The 15,215-nt window shown below is 46.4% G+C and overlaps 2 protein-coding genes across 5 annotated transcripts in view; one reads left to right on the forward strand and one right to left on the reverse strand.

The window, feature by feature from the left end:
• Positions 1 to 6,081, forward strand: part of LOC309628520 (uncharacterized protein C4orf51 homolog) — a 45,748-nt gene extending 39,667 nt beyond the window's left edge. Inside the window, exon 7 of the mRNA XM_082391610.1 lies at positions 4,061 to 6,081. The gene's annotated coding sequence lies outside the window, so the exon portion shown is untranslated. The remainder of the gene's footprint in view (positions 1 to 4,060) is intronic.
• A 1,431-nt stretch (positions 6,082 to 7,512) lies between these two features.
• ZNF827 (zinc finger protein 827) overlaps positions 7,513 to 15,215 on the reverse strand; it is a 195,195-nt gene continuing 187,492 nt past the window's right edge. Inside the window, exons 12-15 of one of the 4 annotated variants that reach the window (XM_082388957.1) lie at positions 14,199 to 14,390; positions 13,659 to 13,851; positions 11,634 to 11,666; positions 9,979 to 10,114 (exon numbers count right to left, since the gene is read on the reverse strand). In XM_082388957.1, the coding sequence (XP_082245083.1) occupies positions 11,651 to 11,666; positions 13,659 to 13,851; positions 14,199 to 14,390 (401 nt within the window). In that variant the 3' untranslated portion in view covers positions 9,979 to 10,114; positions 11,634 to 11,650. Of the gene's footprint in view, positions 10,115 to 11,633; positions 11,667 to 13,649; positions 13,852 to 14,198; positions 14,391 to 15,215 lie in introns of all 4 variants that reach the window. The other 3 variants (XM_082388958.1, XM_082388956.1, XM_082388955.1) reach the window with 3 other exon arrangements.

Consider the following 15,215-nt stretch of genomic DNA (forward strand, 5'->3'; position numbering starts at 1 on the left):
GCTGCTAGAATTATCTTCCTAACACACAGGTCAGATCCTGCCATTCTCTTCCTCAAAATTTTTTCTTAGCTCTTATTAACTAGAGAGTCGTTTAGATGTTCAGGCTCCTTAACAAGGGATTCGAAGCCCTGCACAAGCTGGCTTTGTTTGGTTTCATTATAATCTTCTAGCACAACAGAACCCACCATGCAATTTCTCACCTTCTTGCTTTTCCTCAAGCTGTTCTCTCAATCTGGAATGCCCTCCCCACTTTTCCCGCCTCTGAGAATCCTACTCAGCCTTTAGATTACAGTTGGCATGCTCTGTCCCCCACAAAGCCTCCTGTCACCCTGGTTGGAAGTAGTCACTCTTTATTCAATATTTCTATAGCAATTTATGCGTATTTTTTCCTGGTATTATAATGCATTTGCTCAAAAGTGCATTTCTTCTATGCGTTGGTAAATGCCTCAAAGCTAGGGAATGTATCTTACTTATCTCTGTTTCTTACCAGCTGCCAGCACATGACTTTCCGCATATTGGTTGCTCACTAAATAATGAATGCAAAGGAGAGAAATTGGTCAAGGTTAGAGTGGAAGTGGAGTCTGGGGTTTGCAGGGAGAAGTGATTGGTTGGATAGGCTTGGGCTTGCTTTAGAACATGGCAACTGGGATGGAAACTCTGGGTTATGGAGAACAGGTGCAGAGAATAATAATGAGCGAGGCAGTGGATTATGGGTAATGTGAGGAACTCATATTTAAAGGCAGGATCCTGTGACACAAAATCACGCATAAACACAATTTAGCCTTCCTCACAGGCAGACACGCCAAATTGTAAAGTCCTTCATCAACGGGAAATTATTATTCTGCCCATTTAAAAAGACACATTGGCCTCTTTGCATAACCAAGACTCCTGCATATTCAGTGATTGCTGCCATGTCTATTGCCTGATGCCATAAAGAGATGGGACCTTGACCAATAGTATGGTGATGACCCATTGCTATGCCCATTTATTTAATTGTAGAAAAGATGGGCAAGGGGATATTCTGATTAATGAGATTTCTTTGACCCTTAATTATTCTTTTCATATGTTACTCTTTCATCAACCTGAATTTATTTTCAGCAGTACAAAGGAAAAATGAAAAATACTATCTTTTAATATTGTGAATTCCAGAATAATAAAATTCATGGTCTTCCTTCTGGATGCTCTCACACAAATGAAAATCTATAATGTTTATATCTGTATTGTGTATGTTCTCTATGCAGTCTGTCTATGTTCTACGTAACCATGCTTAGCCCAATCTTCCATTAGTGAAAGGACTGCCAGTTGTGGGTTAGAGATGGAAAGAAACAGGTGAAATATCTGAACATTTCAATTTTCAGTCAGTTGTTTTCCATGAGGACAGATACCTCGTTGTTCAGCCCCAGGTTCCCGTGGGAGATACAAGTGCAAAGAAAATGCCAGGCAAATGTAACTTTTTTATTCCTAAATGAGTTCTGGCTGCCAACCCCTTTGCTGGACCTGCATTCACGAGAAGTTAGGACCTAGGAGAGCCACCAGGGTGCCTTTTGCTTGGGCTTAAGGTGGCCACCGAGTCTGGGGGATGGCCCCTCGCTGCTGGCCTCATTTTGGGCTCTCATGGGGCTTTCCCAGGTCAAGGAGGCTCTCTGAGGTGGGAGACAGCCCATGTCCCTGTCAAGTGATTTCCCCTTAATCAAGTCCTAGAAGGGCTCAATCTCGTTAGAGAAATCAAAAAGCAAACGCCAAAGGAGGGAGGACTCTAAACTGAGCCATACAGGTGAGAGGGCCTTTACCTGCTTCTCATGTGCCACCTCTTCCCTTCCATTGCATCATGACCCAACACTGCCTTGGCTCTGCCCAGCTCCCAGTGGAGGAAAGGAGAAGAGCTTCAAGCTAAACTAATAGGTTGGATGTGTAGCCAACGTTGGTTTAGAGGCTAAAGTGATGCCAACATTTAAGCCAAATATGACCATTTTATCAGATGCCTATTGTTCGGTATCTCACAAACTCACCTTATTACTCCAGCCTTTGCTGTAGCAACCGGCTACGGTCGGGTGTGATTGACAGCACCTTCCATCAGCTTCACCAAGCAGCTCTTGCTTTCTGCACCACTGGCTTCTTTGCCACCTCTGTGGCTGTCTGTGGGGACTTACTCAGCCACTCCAAATCATGGGCAAAGCTGGAAGTGCAAGGGAGTTAACACTCGCTGCGGCTACTCCGGCCCCTTCTCCCTTCTCTCCCCTGGGCTGTCAATTCTGAAATACATTTATTTACAAAGCTCCTCGTGAGGTTTCCCAGACGGACTGCATCCCAGTTGTTCACAATGATGACTAGCTCACCGATGTGCCCTGGGATTGGCTTTCCCCTCTTACTTGCTTGAATCTAGTTTCCCACCTTTATTTCTGGAATTTCTTTCCAAAATAAATGTCAGGGTTCAGCTTTTTAGTAGAACCCAGAAAAGAGAGAGAGAGGCTACAAATGCTGATTGAACTCATTGCATGGGGAATGTTCTAATAGGCATTCTATTTGAAGTGGGACATAAGGGGACAGGGGACTTGATGGTCTTTATTTTTTTTTTTTTTTAAGATTTTTTTGATGTGGACCATTTTTAAAGTCTTTATTGAATTTGCTACAATATTGTTTCTGTTTTATGTTTTGGTTTTTTGGCCGCGAGGCATGTGAGATCTTAGCTCGAACCCACACCCCCTGCATTGGAAAACTAAGACTTAACTACTGGACCGCCAGGGAAGTCCCTGATGGTCCTTTATAATACACACTGAGAAGTCTGTAGACCACTAATTAGGAATTGCAGTTAAATAAAAATAAGAGAACACTGAAGCCAAGTGATGGCATCTCTTATCTAGAAATCTTTCAGACTGGAGAGACATCATTCTAGAATTCAGGCTGGAGGATGCCTAGATAAATTTCTCAGGTCCTAGCCCAGTGTTTACTCTTTTAGTTTTGCTTGTCTGATGATGGGGACAGATCGGATATTTCCTGTGTCTCTGTAAAACACATGGAGCCTTTCTATCCAATGGAAGAGCCTGGGAGCTTTGATAATGTGCTTAGAGTTCTTGGGCTGAGAGTCTTTCTCAAAAAGTGGCAAAATGAGAATAGTATCAATATATTATTTCATTATGTTAAAACTAAAATGTCTTTCATTACCTGTTAAAAGAAACCATTTGCTCTTCCCCAGAAAAACATCTGAAACATGGTCGGCAGAGAGCTTAGCAGTCACAGCTGTACTGTGAGGAGGTTGGAAGCAGGTGGTGGGAGAGGGAGGGGGCAGAGTTAGAGAGATGAAGATGGGCAGGGCAAAACCTTTCCATCCCCACCTGGATACCCCCACCTCATCTCACCAGATTAAGTACCCATAGTTTGGTAAAATACGTTTAAGCCACCCTCAAGATGACTGCAGGCAGTCCAAGCATGATGACTTAGTGTTTAATCAGAAGAGACACATTTTAGGCCTCCCAAACTCTGAAGTGGGCAAAAAAATATTTTTAGTCATTGTTTTCTCCCTTAAGTCTGTTGTGGCTTGAAAATGTTGAGGTGCCATTTTTTGCTCTAACTGCCCTGCAAGGATTCTGCTTTGTGACCACTTTTGCTTCAAAAGACTACTGACTTTTGCTTGTTTAGAAAGAGTAATGGAATCTTCGTACATTATATGTTATCTGTTAGGGTGGAAGGGGTCTTAGAGACCATCTAGTTCAATCTTTTTTTTTATAAGGTGCTTTCGAGTCAGACTTCAAACTCAGGCGATCTAACTCCACAGGAATGTCTTTTGTGGTTGGATAACATTATCTGTAATCCAGATAGTCTCACTAAATAGGGTAGAAAGCCACCTGTAGGGGCTGGTGTAGGGGAAAATAATTTAGAAGTATGAACTGAGATAGATTCTGTGTTCTAGTTCTATAATTCTATTGAAAACTGACAATGAATTAACTATACTTACCTTAACTCCATCAAAAAAGGAATTCTAAGGGGATACAGCAATTGATTTTCCTTTTCTCCTTGCAGCTCCTATCAACATGAGCAGGATTGACATTTTCCTGTTTCACAGATCCAACTATCAAGAAAGAATTATGAATGGGAGAACTACTACCTCATAAAGAAGAGACCCTGATTGATAACCTCATATAGTTCAGACCTTGGACAGGAGAAGAATGGGCCCCTAGGTCCCCAGAGCCACATTTTATTTACCCCAGGGCCTGCATTATGGACATTTGCTTTCTTAGTGAATTGTAATTACTTGCAAAATAAAGCTCACTTTGCGTGAGATTCTTGTTTTGAGACAGTTCTATAAGCAAAAGATTGTTGGCTGGGGTCTCTTGAACATCTGTGGTTGATGGCTCCTTGGAATGGAGTCCGAATCCCAAGCGTATTCTCAGATCCTGCGATTTTGCACACAGGTTCTAAGTCACCGTTGGGAAAGATTCCAGTTTTACATTCTCTGAGTGAAAAACTGATGAGGTTTTGTTTATTTTGCACGAGCCCCCTGACCGCTTATGTCCCACTTCAAATGGTTGAGATCACTCAGCTGCTGTCCCTTTCCATCCCTCCCTCCCCTTTTGTATGAGCTCCTCCCCAAGGACTGAAAGCCCCGAGGTGACTTGATCTGTGTTTCGGCCACTAAGGAGACATGCCTTCCCCTGCAAATCCTTCATGAGCCCCACGTGACCTTTGGCAAGCGAGGGTTCTAATGTGACGCCCTGACTGTGGGTATGGAGGTACCGGTGCTCATCAAGCCTTGACATTTCTCCTTGTTCCCCCGTGACCAGCACTGCGGCTCTATGAAACGGTCAAGGATGGTTTCTGGTGTCCACCAAATGGGGCCAATCAGCCGTAGAGACGTTATAGAAAACATGGCCTTGAGTCTTCGCTTACAGTCTATTTATTTAACACGACAGTAGGAAAAGTATAGATGATCTGGTATTAAATTCAAACAGGGGCCGCATGACTGGCTTGGAGTCCACATGCAGCGCTCTCTGGGTGAGTGAAGGAGAGGAAGGATGAGGTCTGTCCTGTCATGGGCTCCCATCCCAGCCACTCCTCAACGTCACTGGGAGCCCATTAACAGGGGAAACAATTGCCAAACTGATGATTATTTTCTTTCTACTTCTGGCTTTTTTCAACCAAGGGGAAAATGTGAGGTAGGTGTGGAATCTAAGGGAAAAAAATACGTACACAAAATGAGATGGCATGCCTGCTGTAGTGCTAGCAAAAAGCCAAGAAGTCTGACTTACTTTAATATTTTCAATAAATACCAGTCATCCCCAAACAAACTGAGTATTTGAATCAAGTGAGAGAACTTGATTCAATCACTTAAACACAGGTACTGGATGAACAAATGAAGGGGAAAATAGTGTCTGGCCATTTTCAAAGTGGGTTCTCCTACATTATCTCATTTTATAAAAGGTAAATTTGATCTTTTTAAATGTTAGAGTGAAGCAGTTCAAAATTTCTTCCAACAAGCCAAGGACGTTATACTTAGAAGCATGCAAATTGTGAACCAGGCAAAATATTCTCTTTTGCTGCTTTATATTTTTCATCAACCATCAAGGATTCATGGGGAAGTTCTCTAATGGACAGAACTTAAAAATGGATTTTTAAAAAAATTGTTTCAACGTATCAGTGTGCTTTCTCACTCTCTCTCTCTCTTTCTCTCTTCTGGGCTCAGTTTCTTTCTCTGGCACCTTCCTTTGAATGGGGAACCCTTACTTGCATTTGGATAGATTATTATTTAGCTTGCAAAGCATATCATTTCCCCCCTCATTACAGTCTCATAGTTGTCAGACTTCATTAAGACAAATGGAATTACTCATCTGCTTTTCCCCCCTATGGCTATGGGGTCAATAAAATGCTGTTAAGCAGGAGAGGGTAAGGCTGGTGAACACTTTTAAATGTCACTAAGTATTTTCAGGAAGGAGCCGGCCTGCAGCTGTACTGATTGATGGATACGCTCTTGATCCTAATGGCCATGAATGATTTACATAGGAACAGTTTGCATTAGAACCATGGTTGTTCAAAACTTGCATTTTGCAGTAGTTATAACTAGTAGTGGACACTTCCTTAACTTATCTAAAATACACTGAAATGTGAAAATCAGAACAAAGCAAGACAAAACCGTGAGATTAACAAGTAGCCAAGGATGGCACCCAAGAAAGAAAAAGAAACAAGAGTATAGCCAACCTTTTTTTTTTTTTTAATTAGAGTATATTATACTTCCAAACTGGATACACTAGAAATTGGCAATGCAACATAAGATGCAAAGGAATATACCAGTTACTGTCAAAATGACCCTGTACAGCCTTGTAATGCAAAAAGCTTTATACAATACAAATTTTCAGTAATGTACATAAACCTTGACAGTATGATCATCTGAACATAATATGAGGAGTTAAAAAAAGGAGAGAAGAAAGTGCTGAGAGCTCTAACTGCATTACTATATGGAAAAATAAGCTAGCTTTCATTGAAGAATGCATAGTGAAAACAGAATTGAAGTTAGTTGGCAGGTGACTATCTCAAAGACATTAGTGTTCTACACGGAAAGGATATCTATGGAATACATCCTTCCCTGAGTATCAAACTGCAAACCAAATTCAGGGGTACATATTACTTCGGTGGAGTCTGAAAAATGCTGTAGATTTTTCTTTATTAATAACAATAATAATAATATAAAAAGTCAAACAAACTCCAAACACACCTTTTCTCACTCAGAAAACTTTTATAATTTACCAGAAAGATGGATGACTCTTTCCAAAGTGCTAAAAAAGTTGCCCAATTACATTAAGCATGACTAAGTCATTCAAATACAAGTTCAGTGGCAAGCATCTGAGCGGTAATTGTCTCCTTCCAAAACCCTTCTTGATCTTGAAAGTTTCACCCTAGGACCTCGTATTGCACAAGTGGCATGCTGTAAAATCTGCAGTTTTAATTGTCAGGGCCGCCCTTCAGGTTTTTAACCTGCTGGTGCTCACGTGGGATTCGCCCTTCTGCCAGCCTCTGTGGGATCACCATGGCCCTCTTTCCTGACATCACTGAACTTGTAGTTGTGAAAGCACATGATTAGCCAAGTGGCACATTCTCCATTATATGGGGAAAAAGACGTGACTTTAAAAAAACCAATCCACCCATAAGCCCAGTATTCTTGGAGTGTATTGTCCATAACTGTCTATAGTGTCTTTTACTGAGACATTGATATGGCGACGTTGAATGACGTTTCAAACGTGGCCAAGAACAGATGTCTCTGCTGGAAGATGACCCAGGGTGCGGGAGCTTCCTGCCCTAGCTGGCTCAGCTTCCCTGCCCCTGGAGACATCTCCTTAGTGTAAACAGGTTTGCCAGGGCTGGATGACTGGCAAGGGAAGTGTAGCACACCTGCTAGGTCTGGGGGAGGAAGGGTGGGTATAGGGGATGACCATGGTGTGGACAGAAGGTACAGACTTCTGGACTCCTGTAGAACGGTACCAATTTCAAGGGGAGCTTTCAGTGAAGCAAACTGACTAGAGGAAGAAAATTAGGGATGCTTTTATTTTCCCCCGGTGGAATAGATGAAAAAAAAAAAATCCCAACCCTAGGATAACACATGATGGAAAACAGCAACGCAGTAAGAAAGCATTTCTCCTGTACACCAGTTCTTCAATAGATAAATAATATATAAACTTTTATATTCCAAACGTCTCATTATTATACAAAGCACATTTCTTTCTGCTCTTCAGCCTGTTTCATGCTGGAAATTCTGTTGTCTTAAAAAATACAAGCCATTAACATGTTTAGCCAAAGATTCTTTTCCTTTTCTTCTTTTTAAATCACCCATTACTTTTTAAGAATAGCAAAGGGCTGTACAACCAATCTGTATCTGCTTCTTGCTGCAATAAAGTGCTGCACATAAGTTGCCATTTTAATGACCACAAAATAAGAGCTTTAAATAAGTATAAAGTTAGCTTCCTAGCAGGTTATATCTACCAGGTGTTAACAAAATGGAATACAGAATTATTAATAACATGGAGAATACCGCTATAGCCTGACGACCTGCAAACACAATGGAAACGTCTCAGGGGCATAAACTGAACGGTAGGACTAAACAGCACCTTTTTGTTGGGTCGTTATATGTCAAAGAGGTTATGACAAAAGTTTCAAACATACAGTCTACTCTTTCCATAAAAAAGGTACATTTTCTTCCTTTTATTTTATTTTTCTTTTTTGCAGATGAGAAACAAAAACTAGTGCAAGACCAAAAGCACTGTGCAAAACTGCCATTTCTTTTTTAGTCTGAGCATTTATACCCAGAATTTATCCAAACCCCTTTTAATCTCCTTGGCTGGATTTATCAACCATAAAATTTTTCAGTCATACAATTTTTCTTTTCCTGCAAACAAATGGTAACCACTGACTTAATACATCACATACATATATATATATAATCTGCCCTTAAAAAAATGATGCACTGTGTGTGTGTACCGTACACACTGCATACGTATGGACACACACACAAAACACACTTAAGTGTTGTGATGTTGGCTGCAGCGCTGCAAGCTATTTCTTCCAGATGGGGCTCTCAACTGCTCGCATCTTCATAACCAGAGATGCGAGCAAAAGGTCTCCAGGACTCCGTCGGAAATCTCAGGCAGCACTGAGTTGTCTACCATTCCTTCATCGCCTAAGCACCAGGCCCTACCACTCTGTAGCCACAAAATAGAGAGGGAAAGGTAATGAAGGAGCTCGGGGAGCGACTGCCGTGGATGAACAACCCAGGAGGGCAAAGAACGTTCATCCCTGTGAAAGAAGCCAGTACGAAGAATGTGCAAATGTTATGGCACACGACACACGGCTGTCTCTTTCCAAATCCACAAACGCCCACACGCCCCATTCACCCAACAGAAAACAAAATGCACCGGTACAGAAGCTTACGAGTGCTGATTGCTATTAAGGACACTCTCTTTAGGGTTTAACAAGACGAATTTCCTTTCAAAGGACGGAGAAGGGCTGAGGGTGGGAGTGTGTGGCTGGGGAGGCATGCCTCTGAAGGTAGACGGATGCAGTAGGTCACCTCTCTGAAGATTGGATAAAGCAGCTTTCAGGTCAATGCAATAGGTATACACACAGAGCCAATTCTCTATTCCTCACTAAAGATATACAGTACACGTGGTCAGACCTGGGCGGGTCTGTAGGTTTTGCAGCAACGTACACCTGCTGGGGTTGTGTTTAAGTTCTGTGAGTTTTGTGTTTTTGTCTCTGTCTCTTGGTTTTTGGTACAGAGCCCGGCTGCCCTCAGACAGTCTCCGCTCTCTCTCTCAGTCCGAGATAGGCGAGGAAGGAGTGTTTGGGGGATGGGATGATGGGCGGCGCAGTCTGAGGTCGGGGAGGGTGGAATGTGAGATCCAACTGGTTCTTGGGGTATAACATCGTCAAGGGAATGAGATGGGCGAAATCCGAGTTCCGGTACTTGTCAAAGCGCAAAGGGGAGCCATTCAAGGGCAAGGCCTTGAGTGCCAAGTTGGGCTCGGAGCCGCCGCCGCCACCGCCGCCGCCGACACCGCCGTGGGCGGCCGACAGGGCCACGGTCTGCAGAGCCTGGGAGGCGGACATGACCGACAGGGGAGACAGGAGGTGGCGGGCGCTGCCGACCACGAGGAGCGGGGCCCCGGGGCCGGCGGCTTCCTTGGGGGCCGGAGCCGGGCCCTTCTTGTCCTCCTCGGGGCTGTCCGCGCTCTGGTGCTTCTTGACGTGGCGGCTGAAGACGAAGGGGTGAGTGGTCTTGAACAGGCACTCTTCGCAGCTGAAGGTCTGGCGCGGGGCGTGCTTCAGCTTCTTGTGCAGGTTGAGATTGTCCTTGCGTTTGCAGCTGTAGCTGCACTGGTCACAGTGGAAGGGCCGCTCCCCAGTGTGCACGCGCACGTGCTCGATGAGCTTGTTGGCGGTCTTGGACAGGTAGCCGCACTGGTCGCACTTGTAGTGGTTGCCGAGGCGATGCTCGCGGGTGTGCGTCTCCAGCTCCAGCTGGTTGGCCTTCACCGTCTGGCAGATCCGGCACTTGTACTCCATCTTGTAGTGGGTCTTGAGGTGGCACTCCATTGCGGCGGGGCGGTTGGTGGAATAAATGCAGAATGGGCACCTGCGGGCGGGGGGCGGGGGGAGGGGGGCAAAGCAAGGACAGGGGCGGGTCAGCCATGCGGGCTCGGCGGCCGCCCGGCTGCTCCCCGCCTCACCAGCCTGCCCTCGGCCGCCCGCCCAGCTCCGAGGCCCGGCCTGCCCCCTGCCCAGCCCGGCCCTGCCACCTCCTGCGGGGGTGGGGTGGGGTGGGGTGGGGGACGAGGACCCTCTTCTGGCTCTGCGGCGGACGGAGCCGTCCCTCGGCCTGCTCGGGGTCTCCTGGCTGCACCCGCGGACGCCGGCCCCCAGGAAGGGGAGCAGAGCCAGTGCGGGAGGGGGCGCCCGGCTAAGCGGTTCTCCCCTCCGTCCTCCCCGCCCGGCCCCTCGGAGCCCTCCCCGGCCCCGCCCAGTGGCCTCGGCCGAGGGCTAACCCTCACGACCTCCCCTCGAGATGGGAGCAACACAAAGAATCGACTTTTCATGCACCACACCAAGCACACGCAGAAAGGCTAAGAGTTTTGAAGAACAGCTTATAGGGGGAGAGCTACCTCCAGCAAACAGAAAGTCGTAGGGGTCAGAATCGTGCTGATTAAAGGGTGGTTAGGACGAGAAGGCCTGGGTGTGTGTCTGCGTGTGGGAGTGTGTGTGTAGATGCAGAGACCTGTGCTCCTAAAACCTGTCTCCTACAGCCCTGGGGTCTCCATCAGGGAAGGCGGGCGGGGGGTGGGGGGGGGAGGACCAGCAACGGGCTGGGCAGAAGGAAGCCCACCCACCAGCCCATCTAGGAATGAGGGAGGGGGGGAGGGAGGCGACTGCTCTCTGGAGCTTGAAGACATTATTAATGCATTATTAATGATTAGTGTTATTACGTCATGGAACTAATAATCATCCAAAGGGATCATAAATCCTCAGCGGGCAGGACCGTGTCCCCCTTTTCTTCTGCATTCTCTGCAGAGCTCGGTAGAGTACTCAGCACGTGGTGGGCACTGATTCATTACTGGACTGGTCTCTACGGGTAATTTAGGCAGAGTCTATCCAGAAGGGCCGGTTTCAGTCCCAGCTCTGCCGCCTGATCGGGCCGGCTGTGCCCTGGGACAAAGCCTGGGTCTCTCCATCCTAGGCAGTGAGGCTACGCTACCCCCGAGCCTCCCGGCTGTCCGGAGGGGCGAGGAGGACGGGGAGGGCAGGTTTACGGATTCTGCTGAGCTTCGCTCTGTAGAAGCTGCCGGGCTCGAGTCGGTGGCCGATATGATAGCTGTAGCGTGTGTGCTCTCTTTACCAAAAGAATGCAAATGCAAAAGTGGCTGCCTCGGCTCTGGCCTGGCACCTGCAGGGCAGGGCCTGGGAGTGAATCGTCCTCGGAGGGTTTGGAGAGGTTTTCAGCAGAGCCCAACACACCCAGTGCCCGTGCACTGCTCCTCAGCACCAAGCCCGCCGTTAGCCTCGGAACCTCAGCTCACAGAAGAGTGCACACGAGAGAAATATAAAGCCCATTCCCAGGTCAGGTGCACACACAACCCCTACGCCAAGCTGGGCCTTACCTAGAGGAGTCTGAAACTCACCACTGTCCTGAGCTACGGCAAAAGAAAAATAATAGTATAATCTTATTTGATCTGCATTATGAACAGGATATAGAGTACAAGCAGTCCCATCACAGAAAAGCAATTTAGACAGCGGCAGTCTGTTTCACGTTAAGGACATTTCTGTGACCCACGGCTCAATCTTTCTTTCGCTGCTCAGGCAGAGTGCTAAGGGTTTTCCGTGCTCCCATTTTTTATCGTAAAGACACTCTCTCAGGCAAATTAATGCTCTGATACGGCAAAGGGAAAACGAAACAAAACAAAACAAAGACGCACTGTACAGCCAGAAGGCTTTAGCAATTTTTTCAAAGTATTCTTCTACTTGGTCATCCTAGAACATAAACTATTACATAGGGGACCATTAGCGCTGTACGGGAAGTGGGCTTTTATACCCACAAAAGCAACAGCGTTCACTCTGCATCCTCCCCAGTGGGTTGGAGGCTCGGGATTCCTTAGGTCCCCGAAGAAAGGGGGCCTGACTGGCAAAGCCACAACTGGCTGGGGCCGCAGGTAATGGGTGTGACTGGGCGTCTGGGCAGGGCAATGAGTGCTACTCCAACCACGGAAATACATGGCTTTTTTTTTTTTTTTTTAAACATGAGTACACAAATATCTAGAAAGGGACAGTGGGAATAAACCAAATCAAATTCCCAAATAAGCTCGTGCTAGGCATTTCCCATTTACTGGTGGTCGGGAATGATAATCGCCCCTCCCCCCATCCCATTTACCCACCCCTCCCCCTCCCCCCTAATCACCCCCAAGGGTGAAACAAAATGGGATCCAACAGTAGATGTTGCTCCTCTGGGCAAGTTCTTGAGGAGGGTCCCCCTGACCAGGCAGGAGCCCGGGGAGTCCATCCTGCACGGAGCCCCCGACTCGACTCCCAGGCTCCTTCTGGGTCTCTCCACCCCTCACCCATTCAGGACAGTCATGCCACTTCTCTGGCAAGTTGTGAGTTTCAAAGATAAAAAAGGTTTACAAACAAAAGGTTTTTTTGTTCTTCTATTAAGTACAATGTCATTTTTCATTCTTTTAATAACATGATCATTTCAGCCAAACATGAATAATTATGCTTTGAAAGTGGTATGTCTTTCTGTGCCCAGTGACAGATGCTTTTTTCTCTTTACTAGACCACGAGTGCCTCACGAACAGGGACTCTGATTTCAGAAGCACTGGGAAGATTAAACTGTGGTTGTGCTCGGACGTACATTTCCTGAGGGTGGAAATTATGTTTTATTCCTTGTTTGCCCTTTAGCACCTATTATCAAGCCAGACACACAGTGCATTTGATAATAACGGATGGGTCTCTCTTCAGACCAGAGGGCTTGTTGCAAATATTGGTTAATGATGATGCTCATTGTCTAGGTCTTTGGGGATCTGTGAAGAACATGTGACCGGAAATGTCAGATCTCACGAAGGCTACACCAGGGAGATCCCAATTCCAGCTCCTGGGAAGGCATAAGGCATATGTGCTGGAAGACACGAGGCACATGATCTTTGCATGAAAAACGGTGCCTCTTGCCTGTTCACACTGGCAAGGATCCGATATTTGGGAGTGGGTGTGTGTATGGGGTAGCTGTAGTGCTTATTTAAAAGACTTGCAGCAAATCATCTAAAAAATAGAGGGTGAAGTGCAGTGTCAGTGTAATGATTTACACCTGGGGACACTAACCCCCAAGTCCCTTAAAATCAAGTCTGAGCAAAACTCAAGCAGTGTAGGATGGGTCTACCCTTGCATGCCCGTGCCGAGCTGCTTCAGCAAGTCGTCTTGTGAAATGGATTCTCCTGCTGGTATCTGCCAACCTCCTGGGGGGCAGATCTAATTCCTATCCAGCTAAAGGCAGCAGAGGTGCCTGACTAACACCCCCCATGCCAAGCCCCCCTTCTCCATGACCCCAAAACCTTCAGGGGAGGGGATGGGGTAGGGATGGGGAAAGGGTGTTTAATAAACAACACAGTAAAAGGTTCTGTACTTGCTTTCCTTACTTGAGCCCACCGGTGGGGACAGTGTGGCATTTCTTATGCTCCAGCAGCTGTTCGGGGGTCTTCATGAACTTGTGGCACACGTCACACTCAAACATCCGGGTGATGAGGTGGATCTGCAGATGGCGCTCAAACATGTTCTTCGTCTTGCAGACAAAGTTGCAAAAAACGCATTCGAACCCTGAAAGGACCGAGGCTGGGTGTACGGGTGCATGGGGCAGAGGGACAGGAGGGCAGGAGTAGGACAGAGACCCCCCCACCCTCCAGCTGTACCCTTCCAGGCACTGTTCCCTGCATCTCCGGGCTAAAAGGAGTTAAACATACAGCTTCGGAATCAATGTCACACTCCCCATCCTTCCACCCCATATACGGATGCAAATCAAGCCAAAAAGCACACGTAAATTTTAGATGATACGTACTATACTGTTCCCAGGCCTAATATCTGTTTTCCAACATCACTTCTGTCAAGGGCTTATTCTCAAGACTGGGTCATCCCCGCCAGAGTGGGTAGGGTTGAGTAGACCAGCCCACCTCCTCCCTTACCTTTCTCTGGCTTTTCCTCACTATTCAGTGAGGGCTGGCTCCCAGGCACGACAGAGATGACCAGCAGGTTGTTTCCGCTCTTGTTTTTCTGGGAGCTGTCTGAATCGTCTTTGCTGTTGGCTGAATCACTCAGAGCTGAGAGGGAGGATGAAGAGGGGCTGTTTGATTCACTGGGGGTCTTCCTGTCTTCCCCTGAAACATTAAAAAAACAAACAAACCCAGGTCTGTTATTTAGGAGATGAAAACCCTAGAATAATAGCAATTATGGGTGGGGGATTTGGGGCCTCATGTCTACATCATCATTCAGGGAGCACAAGCTGAGGTTTCCAGCTCTCCCAGCGCTGGATCCCAGGTCCCAGTCACCTATGGTGATGACACTTGTGGTTCTTGGGCCAAGAGTAGATATTCAATTGGCAAGTGTTTACTGGCGTCTCATAAGAATTAAAATAAAATGACAACAATAGCTAAGATGAATGTGTTACCAAGTTCTAGAAACTTTAGATGCGTTAAATGGGTTATCATGCTTTAAATGCGCTATCTCATTTTATCCTCTCAAAAATCCAACGAGGCATGACTATTATCAACCCCATTTTACAGACTAGGGAAGGGAGGCACAGCCAGGTTAACATGGCCTTGGTCACATGGCTAGGAAGTGGTGGAGCAGAGATTTCACTTGATCAGGCTCTAATGTCCATACTCTTCATCAGGGCACAGGACTCTCCCTCAAAACCAGGAGTAAACAAATCAAGAGGCCACTGAAATCTAGTGTCAGGGGACTTCTGCTACCATTCAAGCTGGAGTTTCAGAGACGGGATTTACCATTGCTATTTATCAACTGACAAAAAACAGACAAAATTTATCAAACAATAGTTTTCACAACATTGGACATGAGGCAATAAAGAGGAGTGACCCCTGAGAGAGAGGAAAGAAAACAGGCAGGCTCTAGGTTTGCCCTGCTTCCTGCCTTGAGAGACTTTCCTTTCCAGGCTGCAGTGCAGGGTTGGGGAATGGCCTGGC

The sequence above is a fragment of the Balaenoptera borealis genome (genome assembly GCF_965194805.1).
Source record: "Balaenoptera borealis genome assembly, chromosome: 4".
In the NCBI taxonomy this organism is placed as follows: Eukaryota; Metazoa; Chordata; class Mammalia; order Artiodactyla; family Balaenopteridae; genus Balaenoptera; species Balaenoptera borealis.